The sequence below is a fragment of the Lipotes vexillifer genome, unplaced genomic scaffold (genome assembly GCF_000442215.2).
Source record: "Lipotes vexillifer unplaced genomic scaffold, Lipotes_vexillifer_v1.1 scaffold636, whole genome shotgun sequence".
Lineage (NCBI taxonomy): Eukaryota > Metazoa > Chordata > Mammalia > Artiodactyla > Lipotidae > Lipotes > Lipotes vexillifer.
The window spans coordinates 978441-998440 of record NW_006786547.1 but is presented as its reverse complement, the minus strand read 5'-3'; the positions used below and the strand labels follow the sequence as shown (position 1 = coordinate 998440).

At 68.1% G+C, this 20000-nt stretch overlaps 4 protein-coding genes across 5 annotated transcripts in view; all 4 read left to right on the top strand.

The window, feature by feature from the left end:
* Nucleotides 1-7801, top strand: part of RABL6 (RAB, member RAS oncogene family like 6) — an 18901-nt gene extending 11100 nt beyond the window's left edge. The window contains exons 6-15 of the mRNA XM_007458968.1: nucleotides 55-195; nucleotides 769-874; nucleotides 2372-2475; nucleotides 4035-4354; nucleotides 4581-4731; nucleotides 5626-5841; nucleotides 5923-6145; nucleotides 6503-6674; nucleotides 7452-7510; nucleotides 7610-7801. Coding sequence (XP_007459030.1) covers nucleotides 55-195; nucleotides 769-874; nucleotides 2372-2475; nucleotides 4035-4354; nucleotides 4581-4731; nucleotides 5626-5841; nucleotides 5923-6145; nucleotides 6503-6674; nucleotides 7452-7510; nucleotides 7610-7801 — 1684 coding nt within the window. The remainder of the gene's footprint in view (nucleotides 1-54; nucleotides 196-768; nucleotides 875-2371; nucleotides 2476-4034; nucleotides 4355-4580; nucleotides 4732-5625; nucleotides 5842-5922; nucleotides 6146-6502; nucleotides 6675-7451; nucleotides 7511-7609) is intronic.
* Nucleotides 7802-11595: 3794 nt separating this feature from the next.
* Nucleotides 11596-14526, top strand: AJM1 (apical junction component 1 homolog). Its single transcript, XM_007458969.1, has one exon. It carries the CDS (start codon nucleotides 11596-11598, stop codon nucleotides 14524-14526), a length of 2931 nt encoding a protein of 976 aa, XP_007459031.1.
* A 2284-nt stretch (nucleotides 14527-16810) lies between these two features.
* Nucleotides 16811-18323, top strand: PHPT1 (phosphohistidine phosphatase 1). 2 transcript variants are annotated; one of them, XM_007458966.1, is made up of 3 exons: nucleotides 16811-17025; nucleotides 17378-17502; nucleotides 18057-18323. In XM_007458966.1, exons 1-3 carry the CDS (start codon nucleotides 16866-16868, stop codon nucleotides 18147-18149), a joined length of 378 nt encoding a protein of 125 aa, XP_007459028.1. In that variant the 5' UTR covers nucleotides 16811-16865; the 3' UTR covers nucleotides 18150-18323. The 2 variants fall into 2 exon arrangements, with proteins under 2 accessions (XP_007459028.1, XP_007459029.1); XM_007458967.1 differs by having other exon boundaries at nucleotides 16866-17031; nucleotides 18057-18149.
* A 1598-nt stretch (nucleotides 18324-19921) lies between these two features.
* Nucleotides 19922-20000, top strand: part of MAMDC4 (MAM domain containing 4) — a 10628-nt gene continuing 10549 nt past the window's right edge. Inside the window, exon 1 of the mRNA XM_007459010.1 lies at nucleotides 19922-19967. Within this exon, the coding sequence (XP_007459072.1) occupies nucleotides 19922-19967 (46 nt within the window). The remainder of the gene's footprint in view (nucleotides 19968-20000) is intronic.

The following is a 20000-nucleotide window of genomic DNA, read 5'->3' as shown; positions in this document are numbered from 1 at the left end:
TCTTCCCTGGGGGGCGGAAGCTAAGGCGGGTCTCTCCCCACATGCGCCTCCAAGGACCTTCAACTACATTCTCCGGGAGCTTCCCAAAGTGCCGACGCACGTGCCTGTGTGCGTGCTGGGGAACTACCGCGACATGGGCGAGCACCGCGTCATCCTGCCCGACGATGCGCGAGACTTCATCGACAACCTAGACAGGTGGGTGCCAGCTCGCAGGCGCAGCTGCCGCGGTCGGCCTGTCTGCCTGGGATGCTCCTGCTTGCGCCCTCCTCTGCCTCGAGCCCTGGCCGCCCACCCAGCTGCACGGCCCCGGGTCCCCAGGTGCGCCAGCTCCCCCGGCTTCCCTGCCCCGCCTGGCCCGCACCCTGCCCCTCCGGGATGGGGACGCAGACCTGGAGGGTGGGGTGTGGGTGGGCAGGACCGAGGGTGGGCACCTGGCTTCCTGGCACCGAGCAGTCCCAGGTGCCAGGTGGGGGCGGCCTCCCTCCATCTCTGAGGCCGGGGCCAGGCGCTGGGGATGGTGCATCAAGGTCCTGCCGGGGCAGGCAGGCAGGCACCTTCCTGGTCCAGGCATCCCCTGGTGGGCGCCCGGCTAAGCAGAGCCCTCTGAACTTCAGGTCTCTGCCTGCGGATTGTGAGCCCGTCACCCACAGGAGGCGACTCGGCCCTGCAAGGGGGTGCTGGTGCCAAGGGTGGCCCGGCCCGGAGGGGCCAGGCCACGCTGCCCGCTGCCACCACCGTGTCTCATGTCTCCGTGCTTTTCATGAACAGGCCCCCAGGGTCTTCTTACTTCCGCTACGCTGAGTCCTCAATGAAGAACAGCTTCGGTCTCAAGTACCTGCATAGGTTCTTCAACATCCCATTCCTGCAGCTTCAGGTGAGCCCTGCCGGCAGGGTGCAGGGGGTGGGGCTTGGATCTGCCAGGGCCGCTGTGGCGCAGGGATGGGGTCCGAGCGGGCGGGCAGCTTGGTGGTTTGGTTGGAGCAAGGCCATCAGTTAGGATGCCGTGTGCGGGTGCTGGCGGCCCCTTGATGGCCCACCCTGTCCCTTCCCCTTGCCTGGTGGTCTGGGACCTGGGCCTTTCTGGAGCCACGGACCCACCAGCTGCGGGAGAACATGGGTGTTCTTGCACATTCTTCCCGGGAGCTGCGACCCTCTGTGCTGACCCCTGCTGGGGCCCTCATGTGTCCGTCCTCACCGTGGAGGCGCACTCGGCCCTGGCACCCAGATCAGGACGCCTCGGATCCTCCCTGTGGCCATGCCGCTGTGTCCCCGCTGTGGACCTGGCCCCTCTCTGGCGACAGGTGCCGGGATGGGCCCGAGAAGCCCCTGCCCTCCTCCCCCTACTGTGCAGCCCTTTGTTCTTGGTGTTATTGACTTTTGTATTTGGGAACGGTTGTATGTTTGCAGAGAGCGCAGAGGGTTCTGTGCCCCCGTTCAGTTCCCCGATTGCAGCCTCATGTTCCCACGGTGTTCCCGTCAAGACCACAGAACCAGGCTGTGTTGGCACCTCCCGCCGGCCCTCTGTCCTGGGCCCCACCCAGCCCACCCCACACGTAGTGGTCACTCCTCCGCGGCTGCGCTGGGCTGTGACGGTTCTTCAGACGTGCCTGGCTCAGGGTCTGTCTGACCTCAGATGGGTGATGGGCTTTTGTGCGCGAGACCGCAGAGGTGACTGCCCTGCTCATCACATGGCGGGGACACGTGTCACCCACACGGCTTGTCACTGGGACATTGACCCGTGGCCCTTGCAGCCACAGCGGCTTCTGTTCTCTCTCCAAAAGGATGTAGAACTTACTCGGGCGAGTGGCTGTCTTTCCTTTCCTCTCGCCTTCTTTTGAAGAGACGAGGCCTCTGCAGGCCAGGGCGGCGAGCATTTTCAGGGTGTCCAGACCTCACAGACGTGCCGGCCGCCCTTTCCTGGGTGTTGATCCACGTCGCCTGTAGGAGTCCCTTTAATTTTCTGTCCAAGTAAAACGTGCATACAAATCGCAGGAAAACACCCGCAGCGTGGGTTGCGGGGTGGCATCGGGCAGGATGGAAGCTGGAAGCCGCTGCTGCTGCTGAGCCTGGGGCTGGCAGGAAGCGCGTGTATTTCAGCAAGTGTTGGGGCTTCTTGCACTTTAGGGTACCTTGTGTGAACAGGGCGCTGTCTCTCTGGGCGGTTCGCTTGCATCACGACCTCTGCCCCTGGAGCCCTGCAGAGCAGCTGAGGCATCATGCCCCCCTGGGCGAGGCCGTGCGGGCTCCCGGCTCCAGGCACTCAGCTTGCGGTGGTTTTGTCCGCCAAGGGCCAGCCGAGAGGGGCGCCAGGCTGAAGGGGTGGCTCACTGCATCGGCGGTCCCAGCTCAGGTGTCTGCTTCCTTTCTGTAGAGAGAGACGCTGCTGCGGCAGCTGGAGACGAACCAGCTGGACATCGATGCCACGCTGGAGGAGTTGTCCGTGCAGCAGGAGACCGAGGACCAGAACTACGACATGTATGTCAGCCGCGGCTGCCCTCAGCGTTTAGACCCTGCAGGCGGGGCTCTGTGGGCAGGTGGCACGTGTGCCCTGTGGGTCAGGCCTCCCTCTGAGCTCGGGTGTGCGCTTAGCGGGCCCGCAGCCTGAGTGCCACCCACCCTGGTAGATCTGTCCACGTGGAGGTGTGTTGCTCAAAGAAATCGAGTCATTTCAGCTTTGAGTGTGGTCCAGGCCCCATGGGAAGGGGGCGAGGGTGGCTCTCTCCACGCTGTCAGGCCTCGGCTCTTCCTTGGGAAGCAGATACCGGGCTCCTCCTGGCCCTGAGGACGTGAGGTTGGACACCCCAGGGCCCTGCCACCCCCTGCCCACTGAGCACTTCGGGCCCGGCCTGCTTTAACCGGGTGTGACGGGCACACAGTGTGGCCAGTAGTTCACGGAGGTGCTTCTGCAGCTGCTGCCCCCAGACAGCTGCCTGCCTTGCGGGGGTGGAGGGAACACGGCGTGCAGGCCCGGTGCGGCTGTAGGCGCTCTAGCTGCCTGGTCCCCGCCTGCCTCTGTCCAGACCAGCCCGCCTGTCGGCCACCTGGCATGCAGGAGGGGGAGCCGCTGACCTGGCCACGTGTCCACCCCAGGCCCCAGCAAGACTGGCCACCCTGACGTTTTCCAGCCGAGGCCCTGTCCCTGTTTTGACACAGGTTTCCGAGATTGATGCCAGTGGAGAGAGCTCCTTGACCTTGGCAAGGCGTGTTGGGTGGGAACGAAATCTCCTGGCCCTTGATAGTGGAGGAAGGGGCGTTGTCCTGCCACTTCCAGCAGGACGGCCGAGCGGGCGGGGAGTAGCCCCCGGGCAGGCCCTCCTCTGCCCTCGCAGGGTCTTGGGGCCCCCAGAGCAGGTAGCAGGCCCGTCCGCCTTCCACCACTCGCGGGCGAAGGCCTAACCCTGAGCCACCCCTAAAAACAGGTCCTTCCTTTGCTTTGTTGAATTATCCAAATGTCGGGGCCGGGGGGTGGGGCGCAGGCTGCTGCCCCGCCTGTGCTCACGGCCCGGAGCACGGGCTCTGGCTGCGGCCCAGGCAGGACCCTCGCACCTCCCAGCTGCCCCCAGGGACTCGAGGAAGGGCCTTTGGGTCTCCCGAGAAAGATCCAGCTGCTGGCCCTGGAACAGTGAGGGGGGGGCAGCAGGAGTTATTCTGGGGGGGTGGTTCTCCTGCTCTGGCTGCCAGGCTGGCCTCGCTGTGGACGCCACCCTGGGGCTGACCAGCTCCTGCAAGGTGTCCTCTGATGGAGAGCTTGGGCGCCCGGCTTCACCAAGCATAGGGTCCCTGGGGAGGTGGCAGCTGGAGCCTCCCCACAGCGTCCGTCCTCAGCCAGCCCCCGGGACCAGGCCATTGGAAGAAGGCGGCGCCATGGGGGGCTCGGCTGTGGTGTCCCTGTGACCTCCCCTGAGCAGCTGGGGGACCGGACGAGGTCTGGGGACACCCTGTCACCACCAGCACAGCAGCAGCAGCCTCTGCGGAGCCTCAGAGGAAGAGACGCGGGGAGGCGGCTTTCTCACTCCTTGCCTGTTTGCCCGCAGCTTCCTCGAGATGATGGAGGCCCGCAGCCGTGGCCACGCGTCCCCGCTGGCCACCAACGGGCAGAGTCCATCCTCGGGCTCCCCGTCTCCTGTGGTGCCTCTGAGTGCAGTGTCCACGGGGAGCTCCAGCCCCAGCACACCCCAGCCGGCTCCGCAGCCGCCCCTCCAGGCCCCCTCAGCTTGCCCGGGGCCGCCCTGCCCCTCGGAGGCGCCGCCAGCCCCTGCACACACCCTGGTCCCCGCCGCACCCCCGCGGCGCAGCATCATCTCGCGGCTGTTCGGGACCTCGCCGGCGGCCGAGGTGGCCCCTTCACCCCCAGGTAGGCCCCAGAAGCAGCCCTCGGGAGGTGGGCACAGGCATCCCAAGTGGGGTGCAGCCCTGTCTCCCTGGCCCCGGGAGCCCTCGCCGGCCGGGATGGGGTCCCCCTTCTTGCTGCTGGGCAGGCAGCCCCACAGCCTAGCCACACAGCATCCTGCTTGTGGCCCAGCCTGGGGTGGACCCAGCTGGGCTGGGCGCTGGGCAAGCGTCGGTGCTGCTGTCCACAGAGCCGGCCCCAGCTCCAGAGGCCCCGGCTGGAGTCCAGAACGTGGAGGACTTTGCTCCTGACGACAGTCTTGACCGCAGCTTCCTGGAGGACGTAGCCCCCCCAGAGGATGAAAAGAGAGTTGGAGCCAAGGTCCCGCAGGACAGTGACAGGTGAGGGCAGGGCCTGGAAGGCAGGCGGCTAGCTGCTGCCATCCTCAGCCTTGGCCCTCGGCTCGTCAGGTGTGGACGCTGCTGCCTCCCTGGCACTGGGCAGGCGGAGGGGACAGGCACCCCATCTGGGCTCTGGGGACAAAAGCAGAGCTGGGCCTGAGGAGCTGAGGGAAGGGCAGCCTCACACCTGCAGGGAGGGAGCAGGGCTCCCCGACTGCTGGTGACCCGTCTGTCAGCGGCATCTTCCTGTCAGTGACTTCCTTGGGCTGATGCCACTTGAGAGCCTTGGCCGGGTGGAAGGAGGAACCCTGGGGCCAAAGAGCCGCTGTCAGCTTCTCCCACAGTGGGTAGCCGGTCAGGGCCGCACGGGAGAGGCTTGAGGCCCGGCGCACACTCTCCCTTCCCGGTGCTGAGCCCGAGTGAGGCCCGCCGCTCCGCCTCCACTGTCACCATGTGTCCCAAAGTGCAAAATACCAGGCCGAAGCCAGCACTGTGCCCCTGCCAAGGGAGGGCCCCGGCATCACTGAGCCCCTCATCACCCTGGGCCCCACACCCCTCACCCCACCACCCCACGGGAGGGCACCCACTTCAGGTGTCCACCCGCGGGCCCCACCGTGGCTTCCCGCCGCACAGGGGCATCTCTGTCCTCTCCTCAGCCCACCTCATGCCTGCTCTCCTGTCGACCTCTGCCACAGCTCTGCTGCAATGTGGTGGGTCCCCTGCACAGGACAGCCCCCAAGGCCACCCTCGAAGTGTGTCCCCCTTTGCTGCGTCCACGCAAGGGTGGACAACCCCGCCGTCAGGGCCCTTGCCTGGCACAGAGCGGCCTGGTGATCAGGGTGGGCGCTCCATACCCAACTCGTGACCTCTGACTGCCCTGCCTGTCCTTTGCAGTGATGGGGAGGCCCCAGGAGGGAATCCAATGGTGGCGGGTTTCCAGGACGACGTGGACCTTGAAGATAAGCCGCCTAGTAGGCCCCTGCCTCCCACGGGCCCCATCCCCAGGGAGCACATCACTCTGTCCAGTGAGGAGGAAGAGGAGGTGGCGGCAGGGCGCCACGAGGCCACCGTCCTGGCCCCCCAGAAGTGCTCTGAACCAGGGACCAAACGGTATGTTGGGGGTGGGAGGGAAGGGGTGTCCCACGGGGGAGGGCAGCCTCAGGCTCCGTGACCCTCCCGTGTGTCCTGCAGTTCCTCCACGAAGGCCTCGAGGCCACACCAGGACGCAGCTCCCAAGGCCACAGAGCCCCACTGGCCAGGCGGTACCGAGGGCTCCTCTCCGGGGCTGGAGGACGGGGGTGACAAGCAGGTGTCATCAGAGAGTGACCCCGAGGGGCCTATTGCCGCCCAGATGCTCTCCTTCGTCATGGACGACCCTGACTTTGAGAGTGACTCAGATGCTCAGTGGAGAGCGGTGAGGACTGACCTTGGCACCACGCTGCCTCCGAGTCCAGGGCGAGTGGTGGGTGGGGCGTGGCAGAAAGGCACGGGAGACACGAGAACGTGGTGGGGGTCTCGCGGGGCGTGAGTCAGGGCAGCCTGGCTGAGCCGGGAGGGCTGCCCCGCAGGGGGCTGCGTGTGCCAGGCCCAGGCTGACCCCGTTCTGGGGAGGATGTGGTTGGCGGACCTCGGCGTCACGGCTGCCCCGCTTGGGCTGTCGTCGCTCTGGGTGAGCCCGTGGTGCGGGGCCGGCGCGGGAGCCTCCTTACGGAGTCACGTGCCAGGGAACTGGGGAGGGGCTCGGTGGCCCAGCTGCCCGCTCCTTCTCCAGGGTGAGTTTCCGGTGCGAGAGGACCTCTCGGACGTGACGGATGAGGAAGCCGGCCCTGTCCAGCCGCCCCCGCCCCCCAAACCCCCTGCCCCCTCCTTCAGACTGAAGAACGACTCGGATCTCTTCGGGTTGGGGCTGGAGAGCACGGGCCGCAAGGAGAGCAGCGAGGAAGGTAGCTGCGGGGCCACACGCCTGCCCCTCCCTCCCCATCCAGCTGCGTCAGCACTGGTGACTTGTATTGTGTCCCAGCCAGGGGCCATGTTTCTGACCCCTTACCTGTGCTTTCAAACCTGGGGGCCCCAGAGCACAGGAGCACGGGGGCGCAAGCAGCGAGGCCATCCCGCGGGGCCAGAAGCCCAGTCCCTTCTTTCTCTGTCCTGCTCGGGGTCCGGCTGTGTTCTGACGACATCCCAGGCTTTCAGGCCAGGACCAGGCTGGAAGGATGGGCAGCTGAGGCAGCTGACCGAGTGGCCACACAGGAGGCGTTTGGTGGCGTGGGCAGCGCTGCTGCGCGCTCTTCTGGACCCTCAGTCCGGCCCTGCATTGCTGAGCCCCCGTGCTCCACGGCGACCCTGGCCAGCTCCACGGCTCCCTGCCCCATCCCCAGCCTCCACCCTGGGCAGCTCGAGCCCAGCAGCATCACCTGGGCCGGTCCTGGAACTGCCCCGTCCCCAAAGTGGGGAGGAAAGGACCTTCCTGGGCCTGTCCTGGTGCTGAAGTGTCTGGCCCGTCCACGGGAGCGGCTCCTGTTGCCTTTGCAGCCAGGGCCCCACCCAGGCCCAGGGCAGAGGCTTGAGGTGCTGGGTGTTCACCCTGGGCTGTGCTCACACTGGGACCCCAGCCCCGGGCCTCGGCTAGACCCGCCCACTCCCAGGCTCACACCAGTCCGGGAGGCCGGGGGCGTGGCCTCTGGTGCACGGGGAGCTGATGCTGCGTCTCGCCCGTGCAGATGAGGGGGGCCGGCCGCCCTCGAAGGACGAGAGGAGGAAGAGGAGGAAGGGCGGAGAGGTACCCGCGCCCCCTGCGCTTGCCGGGCGCCCCTGGGCGGCGTGGGCCAGCGCGGGCCCTGCTCTCCAGCGCCCGGTGACGCCGCCCCGCCCCCTCCAGGAGGAAGCGAAGGCCGCGCGGAGGAGGAGCCGGCGGAAGAGCAGGGACCCGGCGGAGGCCGAGGGCCGGGAGGGGCGGCGGCGGCGGCGGCGCGGCACGGAGAGGCCTGCGGTCCACGAGCTGGAGGCTTTCCTGGGGGGCGGGGCCCCGGGCGGCCACCTCCGCGGGGGCGGCGATTACGAGGAGCTCTAGGCCCGGCGCGCAGGCCGCTCCGCGTGTGCGGGTGGCGCGGGGCCCGCCCTGCGGGGAGGGGCGGCGGTCTCTGTGGGCAGCCGGCCCCCAGCGCTTCTCAGGGATGGGACTGCGGCCGAGGAACCCGTGAGGCTGTTTGCGGGGGTGGGGCGCTGTTCCCGTCGCCTGCCCGGCCCCTGCTTGCCCTCGGCCCGCCGCACGCGCTCACCCAGGCCCGCTGCATCCAGCGGCCTCCGCTTCAGCTGCGCCGGCGCTGCAGACCTCTGGTCCCCAGACCCTCGGGGCACCCGTGCGCAGAGGGCAGGCGGCGCTGGCGCGTCTCTGGGGGCAGCTCTTTCCAGGCACAGCGACCGGCTTTGCACCCGCACCTGAGCTCGGGCGTACGCGGGCCGAGCGGGGAGGCCCTCAACACTCGTGTCCTTTTGTTGTCCTTGCACACCACTCGGACCATAAAGCTCTCCTGTTTTACTGCGCATCTGTGTATGCTGCTGCGGGGCCCCTGCCCGACTGGGACGGGTCCACCCCACCACCCCCCGCCCCCGGTCGGCGTGGGTGGGCAGGAAGCTCCTGAGCGCCCTACCTTCAGGCCCCAGAGCCCTTTTCCCCTGAGAGATGACTGCTCTTGGGGGTAGGAAGCCTCAAGCAGGCCCAGCCCTATGCGTGCCATGCCCTATCCGGGTGGGACCAGCACAGCCACCATCCTGTGTGCCCGGTCCAGCCCTCTGAGGGCAGCTGTGTGTCCCTGCTCCCACCTGACGCCCAACCCTAACCCCACGGGCCGCTCCCCGCCAGCTGTCAGCAGGGCCCTGCCCCGCCCCCAACCCCACAGGTGCCCAGAGAACTGCTCCCTCCGAGGGCTTACGGACTACGCCTTTGCAGGCGGAAGCGGGGCCTGGTGGCCGGGCCTCCCCCTCCCCAGTTCCTGTACCTAGAGACCTTCGCACCCAGGAGGCCATGGGCCATCGGTCACTGGGCAGGTGTTGGGGGCTGGGCCCCAGATACATTAGGGGCTCCCTTTAGCCCGGAGTTTGTGAGGTCGACTGTCCCTGTAGTACCCGCTAACGTGGGGACCACACTGACCTGAAGCTTGCCCAGGGCCCCTCATCTGACGGACTCACAGTGTGGCAGGTCCCGGCCTTCGGAGCCAAGGGCATCGGTGACCTGCCTCTCTGCCAGGTGACCTGCTCTTCTGCCAAGCCAGAATATTTCCTGCTCAGCATCGCGTGTGGGAGGGGCCTGGAGGGAGGCTGTCACCATGCAGTTCATGGGTGTGCAGAGCTGCCCAGAGCAGCGGCAGCCTCTGGACATTGGAGGTGGGGAGCGCAAGAGCATGCCCTTGCATGGGGAAGCTGGACATCCTGGGGACAGGAGGCTGCAGGCACTCAGGTGGTGCCCATCTGGACCCAGGTACCTGGGGAGGGCTTGGCACCTCCAGCACTGCAGCACAGAGGCCAGCAGGGCGGGGAGCCGCCCATCTGCTCCTGCCCGGGCTGAACCGAGGCGTGAATTCCGGGAGCTGTCTGCTGTGCGGGCCAGGGCTTGGGCCTCCTCCAGGCTTCAGCTCCAAGGCCTGCCAGGCCACCAGCTGCCCTTGGGCAGGTGTCCTGGAGATGGGGGCTGGCAGGACCGGCCAGGTGCTCCCTGGACCCGGGTCCCCTAGTTAGACCCCAGGCCTGCCCTTGAGGCTGCAGAGAGCCCGTCACCCCGCGCCCAGCCACAGCCCCAACCTGGAGCCAGCGGGGCACACGCGTCCCAGGCCCACGGCGCGGCCCCTTTAAGTGCAGTCCTGCCAGTCGCCATTGGGGGCAGCACTGAGCGGCCCGGCGGCCTCGCGCCGCTGCCTGGAAGCTTCTGCTGGTGCCGGGGACGCGGCGGCAGCGCGGGGGGACGGCAGAGCTCGCCGGGCCTGCGCAGCCCACCGGGCAAGGTGGGGGAGCACCGCCCAGGTAAGGGGTCGAGGCCGCTGCCCCGCGGGTCTCTCGCAGGTGCGGCACCTGCAAGGATGGGGGTGCCGCCCCTGGAGGACGCCGGCCCCAACCCGGGCGCTCGGGGCAGGGGCCGGGCTGCTTGGCGGGGAGGCCACCCGCCGGGCTCATTAGGCCTAGGACCCCGGCGAGGGCGGACTGTCCCATCCCCACGGGCAGGGGTGTCGTCCAGTCTAGCTCCTCATCACAGCAGCACCAAGGCCGGGCTGTCACCTCCCTGGGGCGGAGCCTCACACCCCGTCATCCAGCCCCCAATTCCGGCCTAGCTTTAAGATGGAAGGGAGTGGGAGGGGGTGGTCCTGCAAACCAGGGGTAGTTGGGGTGCGCCTGAGGCTGAGCTGGGGGCAGGCACTGGGCCTGGGTGGCCTTGACCCAGGAGGGCAGCCCTGCCGGCAGGGAGCCCTTGGCACACCCGGGACGCAGAGGGTCAACCAGACCAGAGGTCCTCCCAGGTGAGGACCCAGCTCACCCTGGAGCACGCTCCCCCAGCTTGTGTGAGGAAGTGGTGACCTGTACCACTGTCTGAGCTCCTCCCAGCCTGTCCAGGCTCTGGGTACCCAGGGAAGCCGGTGGCTCAGGTCTGAACGTGAGCCTGGTACAGAGGGCTGGACCCCAGCTCAGCCTGCATGCGGGGGCATGGAACCTCAGGTTTCCATGGAGCCTTCCCGAGCTGCTGTGGGGAGGGCCTGCCTGAGAATCGGGGGCGGCGGGGGCTTTACCCACCCACCGCCCTGCTTCCCCGGCTGGCAGCCTCCCAGCCTGGTGCTTTGCTCAGGGACCCAGGGGCAGCCTTGAGCTTCTGGCTTACAAGCCCCCACGTGGTCCTCAACCAGGGCCCGGTTTCCGGCTGCAGTGTACTCACTGCAAAGATGGGGGGGTCGCTCTCCCGGGCTTTTCATGACAGCCCCAAAGATCTTAGTGGGTTTCGCCACCCCAAGATGAGGGAGAGTCAAAGGATGTTTCTGCAAAGGAAAGGGAGCTTTAGGGTCCACTATGATCTGTGGAAGCATTACTCTGGCCTGGGCCACACGGAGAGTTGAGGGTGGGGCCGGCAAGTCCACGAGCCGAGATGCCATGCCTGGACCCGATGGGGCCACTTCAGGACCTGGGGCCTGACACAGCGCTGGGGGAGGCCTGCATGTCCAGCCTAGCCAGCAGATGGGGCGGGACGCTCAGGTGACTGAGTGGAGCTGCCGAAGGAAGGCCGGGGCCGGGACCTCACACTGCAGCAGTGGAGGGCTCGCTCTGCACTGGGTCTTAAGGAGGGCGCTTCAGCCACCCGCTCTGTGGAGCCAACATCTATAAAGAAGTCTGTGAAGGCCCCAAAGGAGTACACAGTTGCTCCAGCAGTGGGCACCACGGTGGTGGTCCTGGGATCACACCCCCACTCTTCCTACCCCGCTGCTGGCCTGTCCCAGGAAAGGGGGTCTACCCAAGCCTGCCCAGTGGTCACTAGTGGGCGCAGAAGTTCGGGAACCACTGCAATGACATCCCTGTTCTGGCTGACCTGCCTCATCCCAACAGAAAGTGGCACAGAAAGGATGGTCTGGATGAGGGAGCAGGACCTGAGTGGCTGGACAGCTGGGTTCCTCCTGCAGGTGCTTCTGACGCCAGCATGGAGCAAGTGCCTGCGGCCTCGGCCAAGGCCCGTGGCCAGGGCTGCCCCGCCCACTGTGCCCCAGGTAAGCCGGGCCAGCGCTGGGGGTTAGCGGGGCCTGGGCTACAGAGGGGCTGCCCTGACCCGCGTCTCCCCTCAGGGCGAAAGCCCCGAAAGGCCGAGTGAGCTGCAGCCTGGAGACCTCTTTTAAGATGACCCGCACGGACCCGCCGGACCTGCTGGTGTCGACCGTGTACCAGGACATCAAGGTGGCGGCCCCGGGGCCCGTGTCGAGGCCCCCGCCATGTGAGCGCCCAATGGCCCGGCCTGCTGCGCCCGCGCCTTTCAACAAGCGCCACTGCCGCAGTTTCGATTTCCTGGAGGCACTGGACCGGGAGGCCATGGAGGCCCGTCCGGAGCCGCCGCCTCCGGAGCCCAACGCGCCGCGCGCCCGACCCCGCGACGGCGAGCCCCGGCGCCGCGCCCGCTCCAAGAGCGCACCCCGTGCGGCCCCGGGCCTGGCGCCCGCACCCGCCTCGCCGCCTGTGCCGCCGCGCCGAGGCCGGGAGGCCCAGCGGGCGGCGCCGGCCGACGCATCGCCCCGCCGGGAGCCCGCGTACCCCGCGCTGCGCGCGCTCGCCAACGAGCTGCACCCCATCAAGCTGCAGCCTCAGCGGGGCGGCCCGGGCCGCATGGCGCCCCTGTGCGCCGCCGCCAACCGCTGTGCACCGGCCGAGCCACCCGCGGGGCCGGCCCCCCACGTCCGCTGCCGCCTGGACGTCAAGCCCGACGACGCGGTGCTGCAGCATGCCGCCCGGAGCTCGAGGCCCTGCGGGCCCACCGAGACCGCGCCCTGGCCCCGCGCCGCCCCGCAGCTCCACGGCCTCACGGTGCCCGGGCCTCGCCACGTGGGGCTCTCGCTCACCCCCACCCCCAGTGACTCATACTGCGCCGACCCCCGGGCGCTGTACTGCGACGGGCCCCTTCCCGGGCCCCGGGACTACGCGGAGCGCCGGAGTCTGCCCCTCACCGCCCCGCCGGGCCCCACCCACTTTTTCTACACCGAGGAAGCCGAGGGCCACCCCGGTGGCTTCCTGGCCAGCCCTGGAGCGCCCCTCGACAGCTACTATCCCAGGCCCGTTCTGGCCGAAGAGCTACCCGGGCCCAGTCCAAGACGCGGGGGCGTCTACTATGCGGGGGAAGTTCGCACCTTCCCCGTCCAAGAACCACCCTCCCGTTCCTACTACGGGGAGGGCCCCCGAGCCTACGGCCCGCCCTGCGGCCCCCGCTACGCCCCCGAGGAGCCCCGGGCTCACCCCGCCGCCCGCCCCTTTTACACTGAGGACTTCGGGCGGTACCGCAATCGAGACGCCCTGACGCGGACTTACCCACACCCACGCGGCAGCCCGGCCTGGGACGACTGGGGCCCGAGGCCTTACCGCACCCTGCAGGTGGCGCCTCCTCCCCCGGACCCCGGCCCGTTGCTCGCCTCGTGGCACGGCGGCACCGGCACCAGCCCACCCCGGCTAGCGACCGACAGCCGCCACTACTCGCGCTCCTGGGACAACATCCTGGCGCCCGCGCCGCGCCGCGAAGACCCACTGGGCCGCGGCCGTAGCTACGAGAACCTGCTGGGGCGCGAGGCGCGGGAGCCGCGGGGCACATCCCCCGAAGGCCGGCGCCCGCCCGTCATAGTGAACCTGTCCACCTCGCCCAGACGCTACGCGGCGCTGTCGCTGTCCGAGACATCGCTGTCGGAGAAGGGCCGTATGGGCGAGGGCCTGGCCCGAAACTGGTACGTCACGCCGGAGATCACCATCACCGACAACGACTTGCGCGCGGCTGAGCGCCCGAGCGCCAGGAGCTGGGAGCTGCCGGGGAGCCGCCCGCGGCCGCCTCCGCCCGCCGTCCCCGATGGCCCCGCCTCTGGCCGCCAGCGCAGCCTCGAACAGCTGGACGAGCTCATCACTGACCTGGTCATCGACTCGCGGCCCCCAGCCGGCCAAGCGCCCGAGCCCGCGTCCGACGGCCTGGGCCGCCAGCTGCGGCGCCTGCTAGACTCGCGGCCCTCGGGCGCCGGGGTTCCGACGCGGGCGCCGCGCTCGCCACCCCTGTCTGCCGGCAGCGCTGAGGAGCCCGCGGGCCCGGGGCAGGCGGCCGACGCGTCCCCGGAGCCCAGCGCCGACGAGGACGACCTGATGACGTGCTCCAACGCGCGCTGCGGGCGCACCGAGACCATGTTCAACGCCTGCCTCTACTTCAAGTCCTGCCACAGCTGCTACACCTACTACTGCTCGCGCCTCTGCCGCCGCGAGGACTGGGACGCGCACAAGGCGCGCTGCGTGTACGGCCGCGTGGGCAGCGTGTGCCGCCACGTGTTGCAATTCTGCCGCGACAGCGGCCCAGTGCACCGCGCCTTCTCGCGCATCGCGCGCGTCGGCTTCTTGTCGCGCGGCCGCGGCGTGCTTTTCCTGGGCTTCCCGAGTCCTGGCTCCGCAGACAACTTCCTGCGCTTCGGCCTCGAGGGGCTGCTGCTGTCGCCCACCTACCTGTCGCTGCGCGAGCTGGCCACGCACGCGGCGCCACTGGGCAGCTATGCTCGGGAGCTGGCGGCCGCCGGGCGCCTCTACGAGCCGGCGGAGTGCTTCCTGCTCAGCGTGTCCGTGGCCGTGGGCCCCGGCGCTGCGCCACCCGGCGCCCCTGCCCGGTCAGCTCCCGCGCCGCGCAGCCCCGGACCCACGGTGCGCAAGTTCGCCAAAGTGGCGCTGGCGGCCGGCAGCCCAGCACGGCCGCCCCCTGCGCGGGGCCGCGAACCCGACATGGAGACGTTGATCCTGACGCCGCCGCCCGGCACTGCGGGCCTGGACCAGGACGGCGAGGCGGGCCGGCGAGCACGCGAGGTGGCCTTCATCCACATCCAGCGAGAGCTGCGGCTCCGCGGCGTCTTCCTACGCCACGAGTTCCCGCGCGTCTACGAGCAGCTCTGCGAGTTCGTCGAAGCCAACCGGCGCTTCACACCCACCACCATCTACCCCACGGACCGGCGCACAGGCCGCCCCTTCATGTGCATGATCATGGCCGCCTCCGAGCCACGCGCGCTAGACTGGGTGGCCAGTGCCAACCTGTTGGATGACATTATGTGAGCCGCGAGGGCGCGCCCGGGGCCCGCCCAGCCCACCCGGGACCCACCCTGAACCCCATCCAGCCCACCGGAGCCCTGCCCAGTCTACTCAGGCCCCGCCCCGAGTTCACAGTCCCCGCCCAGCCCGCCAAAAGCTCCGCCCCATTGCGTTCTCCACAGGCTCCGCCTTTCCCTCCGCCTTCCTGCGAACCCCCTTCCCCCGCAAGCCCCAGACCAGTACTGCCCGGCTCCCTCTCCCCCAGCTCGCCTTCGGGCCTCCCCAGGGGCCGGTCCTCGGCCGCTTGGTGCTCCCCGCTGGGAGGCGGGGTGGGTCTGAGGACCAGCCCGCCCTGCCTTTACGCGGAGGGGTCACTGCTGCAGATCCCACCGCGCATAATCGGTTCGTCCGACCCCTGTCCGTCTGCAGGGCCTCCCTGGAACCTCTCCATCCCCGGCTCGCCCAGGTCCAGGAGCCCGAGTCGACCAAAGCCTAGTCCCGTCCCTTTAAACACACTCCCCACCCGCCTCCTGTGGTCTGGGATGCGTCCTGCTCAGAGACCTTTCCCCTCTAGAGGACACCCTGATTGGCCTCGGTGTGTCCGCATCCCAAGCACGTCCTGGCCTGATGGGCAGGGCCGGCAGGGACCTGCGCGTGGTGTCTCCGCTGGCCCCCACCCCTGCTGTGCCGGACCATGGCAAACTGACGGCGCTGCCCGCCCTGCTGCAGGGGTTGGGCAAGCAGCAGTGAAGGGGTACCCGAGGGTCCTCAGCCAAGGTGCAAGACACCCAGCCAGAGGGAAGGGAGTCCTGGGCGGGGGAAGCAGAGGGCACGTATGGGTAAGGGCGCTGGCCAGACCTGAGACCTGGCTGGGCGTGAGTCGGGCTGCCTGCCCTCACCCGACAGGATGGCCCTAGGCGTGTGCCAGGGCAGACCCGGGGTGCAAACGGCAGCGCAGGCCCTAACCACACAGGGAGGCAGGAAGCAGGTATACAGGGAGGCAGGAAGCAGGTGCACAGGGTGGATTTCAGCAGGGACCCTATCCCTAGGCGCAGGGAGGACCGAAGAAGAGGGGCGTTCCCAGTTTGGAGCAGGGCGGGGAAAGCGTGGATGGGGGCAGGTTCGCCAGGGCGGTGGTCCACCGGAGGGGTGGGGGCGCGATTAAACAAACGCCCCCGAGCGCTCGCTCTAGCCGTGCCCTGTGGTGCGTCCAGGGGGCCCGGCTCCGGCGCTCGGGAGCGCACGCTCGAGTGTCCGTCGTTCCCCGCCCTCCCCCGGGGTGCCCGCTGGCCCTGGCCCGGGCTCCAAGGATGGCGAGTAACCTGGAGAGGGGGCAAGGCCGGGAGCCCGGAAGGGCCCTCCTGTAGCCCCCAGTCCCCCACTGGAGCCAGGTGGGGCATCGACTGAATTAAATTGTGGACCTCCCCCCCCCAACCCCCGCCTCTGTTCCCGGCCCTCGCCCCTGACCGTGCACCCGCGCCCATCTCCCTCCCCTAAACGCCTGTGCGCCTGCCTCGGCTCCGCGCATTTGCACCGGCCACGCGCCCCGCTTGCCCCACCCGCCTTCGCGGCCTCCCAAACTGGCCGCCGCGCCCCCCGCCTGGGTGCCTCCGCCTTCTGCCCCACGCCTGAGGGCTGGCCCTCCAGGAAGGACCCTGGGCCGGGATTATTTCCAGAGGGCGAGCGCTTTTGAACCAAGGAAAATAAAACTCGAATGTAGCCATTGCTGCCTCCTCATTCTTTGTGCGGGGGGAGTGGGTGGCACGCGGGACGGAGACTTTCGGCTTGGGAAACCGGGGAGGGACACCATGGAGCAACGCGGAGTGGGAAGCAGAAGAGAGAGGCCCTCGGACTCGGTGGGGGACGGGGGAGGGAGGCCCTCGGGCACGGGGTGGGGGGAACCCGGAGGGAAGCCAAGGGACAGCGGGAGCGGACAGCGGGATCGGTGTAGGCGAGCGAGGCCTTCGGTCACGTGAGGGAGGGCGTCAGGGCCGGCGCGCGTACCTTGGGCCTCATGGGCGGTCTAACCCCAACCAAACGGGCCTGTCACACCCCCACCTCCCCCCAAGCTCCCTGGAAAGGAACTTTTCCGGGGGCTGGATTGAGTCACCACCTACTCCCGGTTCCAAGTTCCTCTTTAAGTGGAGCCGGCGTGGCGTCTGGGCTGCAAGGAGCTGGATAGCGATTGGCCAGTCTGTGCCGCGGGTTGGCCGCGTGGTTGGCTGAGGCACTGGGCTCGGGCAGCATGACCCCGCGGGATTGGTCATGGGCCCTCAGGCCCCGCCTCCCGCACTGTCGGCGCAGCCCCGGGTCGCGTGGGGGGAAGGGCCGCGGGCCGCAGGGGGTGAGTGCGCTCCGGGGACATGACGGCGGCGGACCTCCCCCAGATCCCCGACGTGGACATCGACTCCGACGGCGTCTTCAAGTATGTGCTGATTCGAGTCCACGCGGTGCCGCCCTCCGGGGCCCCGGCCGGGGAGAGCAAAGAGATCGTGCGCGGTTACAAGTGGGCCGAGTACCACGGTGAGGGCGGGGCGGAGGGCCAGGGGGCGGGGTCTCCGGCGTCTGTGGGCGGGACTAGCCACGGCTGTGGGCGGGGCCGAGGGGCGTAGTGGGAGGTGATCCTGTACCCGGTTTCATCCCTGGCTGGCCCAGAGGAGGGTGGAGTACCCAGAGTCTGGAGTACCCAGATGGTCCTGGAGACAAGGGGCTGCCATGGCCCGACTCCTCCTGCCCGGGTGCACCCCCTCCTCCGTTTCATCCCTTCCCGGAGGGTCTCCTCTCCTGGGGAGGGAGCTGCTCAGAGCGGGGCTTCAGACCCCTTCAGCCTCCAAGGGCAGCCAGGACGCGTGCTGAGCCCCCCTTCCTGTCCCAGCGGACATCTATGACAAGGTATCAGGCGAGATGCAGAAGAAAGGCTACGACTGCGTGTGCCTGGGGGGCGGGCGCATCTCCCACCAGAGCCGGGACAAGAAGATCCATGTGTACGGCTACTCCATGGTGAGCCCACAGCCTCGGGCCTCGTTGGGCCGAGGGCCCCAGTCCTGGCTTGGGGAGACCTGGCCCTCCAAGCTGCCTGACCTGGGGTGCTCAGTTTTCCGGCCCTTCTCAGCGGCAGAACCCTCCATCCAGGGCCTGTAGGCTCCCCATTTCTCACGTGGCATGACACAGGAAACACACAGGGTGGGAGGGAGCCACCCCCTGCCCCTCTGCTCTGGCGGTCTGCGTGCTGTTCCTGGTCCAAAAAGCCTGACTGGCTGTCATCCTTTAGTGCTTTGAGGCCATCAGTGCTGGGGTGAAACTAAGAGGCCCCTGTTCCTCCCTCCCTTCACCAAGCTACCAACAGATACACGGGGGCACCTAGAGGGGTCTGGGCCTCCAGCTAAAGGAAACTTCCTCAAGATCTGCTCACCCTGGTGGCCACGCTTCCACAGGAGAGTGCCCTGGGGTGGTCGGAGGGGATGACAGCCCCCTCCCGAGCTGGCCCCTGGTGTCCCTGCTGACCGGGCGCCCAGAGCCAGGACAGGGCTGTGAGAGCTGCCTTCTCCCTTCAGGGTTATGGTCGCGCCCAGCACTCCGTCTCCACTGAGAAGATCAAAGCCAGATACCCTGACTACGAGGTCACTTGGGCCGACGACGGCTACTGAGGCCCACCTGAGGCCAGCCACCTCCAGCGGCCCACTCGGAACTCTGTTCTCAAGGCCACCTCCCAAGAGGCTGGGCTGCACCCCCTGACGCTTTGCCACCCTGGCCAGGCCTCGTGCCCGGGGTTACCTCTCTGGGGAGAATTAAAAGCATCGTCACCTCGGCTGGTCCCTGAATGCTGTGTGTCTTGGCTTCTCTGTTCCTAGGTCACCTCTCTGTACCCGCGACTAGAGTGGGGGCAGCGGGTCACTCCTGGCTGCCCCTCACTCTGCTCCACCCCTGGAGGCCCAGGGAGTGGCAGTGCACACTCAGCCCTTTGAGGCTTGATAAGGGGGCCCCTGGGCTGCTGCCCCCGTTTATGGCCTGATTGCTTCTCCACGCACCTGCTATCCCCAAGGACATCTGGGAGGAGGCCTGACGAGCCCTTACTGCAAGGAGCTAGGGCTGAGTCCCTCGGGCCTGCCAAGGCGGGGACCCATCCCGATGTGTGGGGAGGGCAGGCACCAGCATCCACCCTCTTGGCCAGCTGCCAACTGAGGTCACGAGTCAGGCAGTCTACGACCCTTCGACTCCAAGGTCAGGTCCCACGGCCCTGCGTCGCAGCCACAGGCTCTGCTCCAAGTAAACAGGCAGGGCTTCAGACTTGGAGCTGGGGGCCCCTCTCCCAAGACCCTTCTCTTGGCGCAGGGCTGTGGGGAGCGGAGGTGTCCCTTGCCGAGGCTGTGACCCTGCCGTGCCAGCCTCCTGTGAGCCTCCAGGGCCCTCACGGGAGCCTCTCCAGGCAGGCACCATTGTGACCGCGTTTGAAAATGAGGAAAGACTTCCCTGGTGGTCCACTGGTTAAGAATCCGTCTTGCAATGCAGGGAAGGCGGGTTCGACCCCTGGTCGGGGGACTAAGATCCCACGTGCCACAGGGCAGCTAAGCCCATGCACCGCAACTACTGAGCCCACGCGCCACAACAAAAGATCCCACGTGCAGCAACGAAGACCTGACGCAGCCAATAAATAAAAAAATTTTAAAATAAAGATGAGGAAACTGAGGCTCAGGTGAGACAAGCTCCCCAGGCCGCACAGTAGTAAACTGTGGGTGGAGCCTGGCTCCAAATCCTCCACGGGGGTCGGTGCCACAAGCCCCAGAGTCTCTAGGTTCCTCTGGACCCTGTGCCTGGCAGCGTCCAGCCCACACTGTTCAGGACACCTGTTGACGAATAGTCTGTCCATCGTTTGTAAGACAGCAGGCGAAGAGGAACCCACAGGCTGAGTTATGGAGGCCAACGTCCCGGGTTGCTAGGGCTGCCCCCACCCGTGCAGGGAACTCAGGGGCTGGGTGTGGGGTTTGCACAAGCTGGTTTCCTACTGGCAACCTGGGCCAGGCTGAGTTGAATTCCCAGCAGGCGTGGGGTCAGAGACCCCAGGAGAAGCGGCCGAGGCCGGTGTCACTCGGTGCTGTCTCCAGTGGGGCCTCCACCCGGCAGGGCTGGGCAGAAGTGGGCATGATGGTCGGAGCCTGACCTTTGACCTGAAGGAGCCAGGCAGGTGGGAGCCCCCCTAGGCCAGGGGCCCCTCTCCTGGATGCTTTTACAGCCGAGTGCCCGTCCTTGTCAGCGCAGGGCGGGGCCAGGTGAGGGGCCGCAGGTACAGATGGGGCTGAGCCCCGCTCTCCAATTAGAGCAGAGTCAGCCTGTGGGGCCTCGGGCTGATAACCAGGCAAAGTCCCCACCAGGCTGGCCGGTGGACACACTGCCCCTTGGTCTCCCTCCCTCTGGCCTGACCATGTCTCTGCCCGGCCACCTCCTGCCCGTCTTGGTCCTGCTCCTGGGTGAGTCGTCGGGCCTGGCTCCCGAAGCAGGAA

Coding starts and splice junctions, on each gene's coding strand:
- AJM1 (XM_007458969.1), top strand. CDS start 11,596: ATGACCCGCACGGACCCGCCGGACCTGCTGGTGTCGACCGTGTACCAG.
- PHPT1 (XM_007458967.1), top strand. CDS start 16,866: ATGACGGCGGCGGACCTCCCCCAGATCCCCGACGTGGACATCGACTCC. Junction 17,032..17,377: donor GGCCGAGTACCACGGTGAGG/GCGGGGCGGAGG, acceptor TTCCTGTCCCAG/CGGACATCTATGACAAGGTA. Junction 17,503..18,056: donor ATGTGTACGGCTACTCCATG/GTGAGCCCACAG, acceptor TTCTCCCTTCAG/GGTTATGGTCGCGCCCAGCA.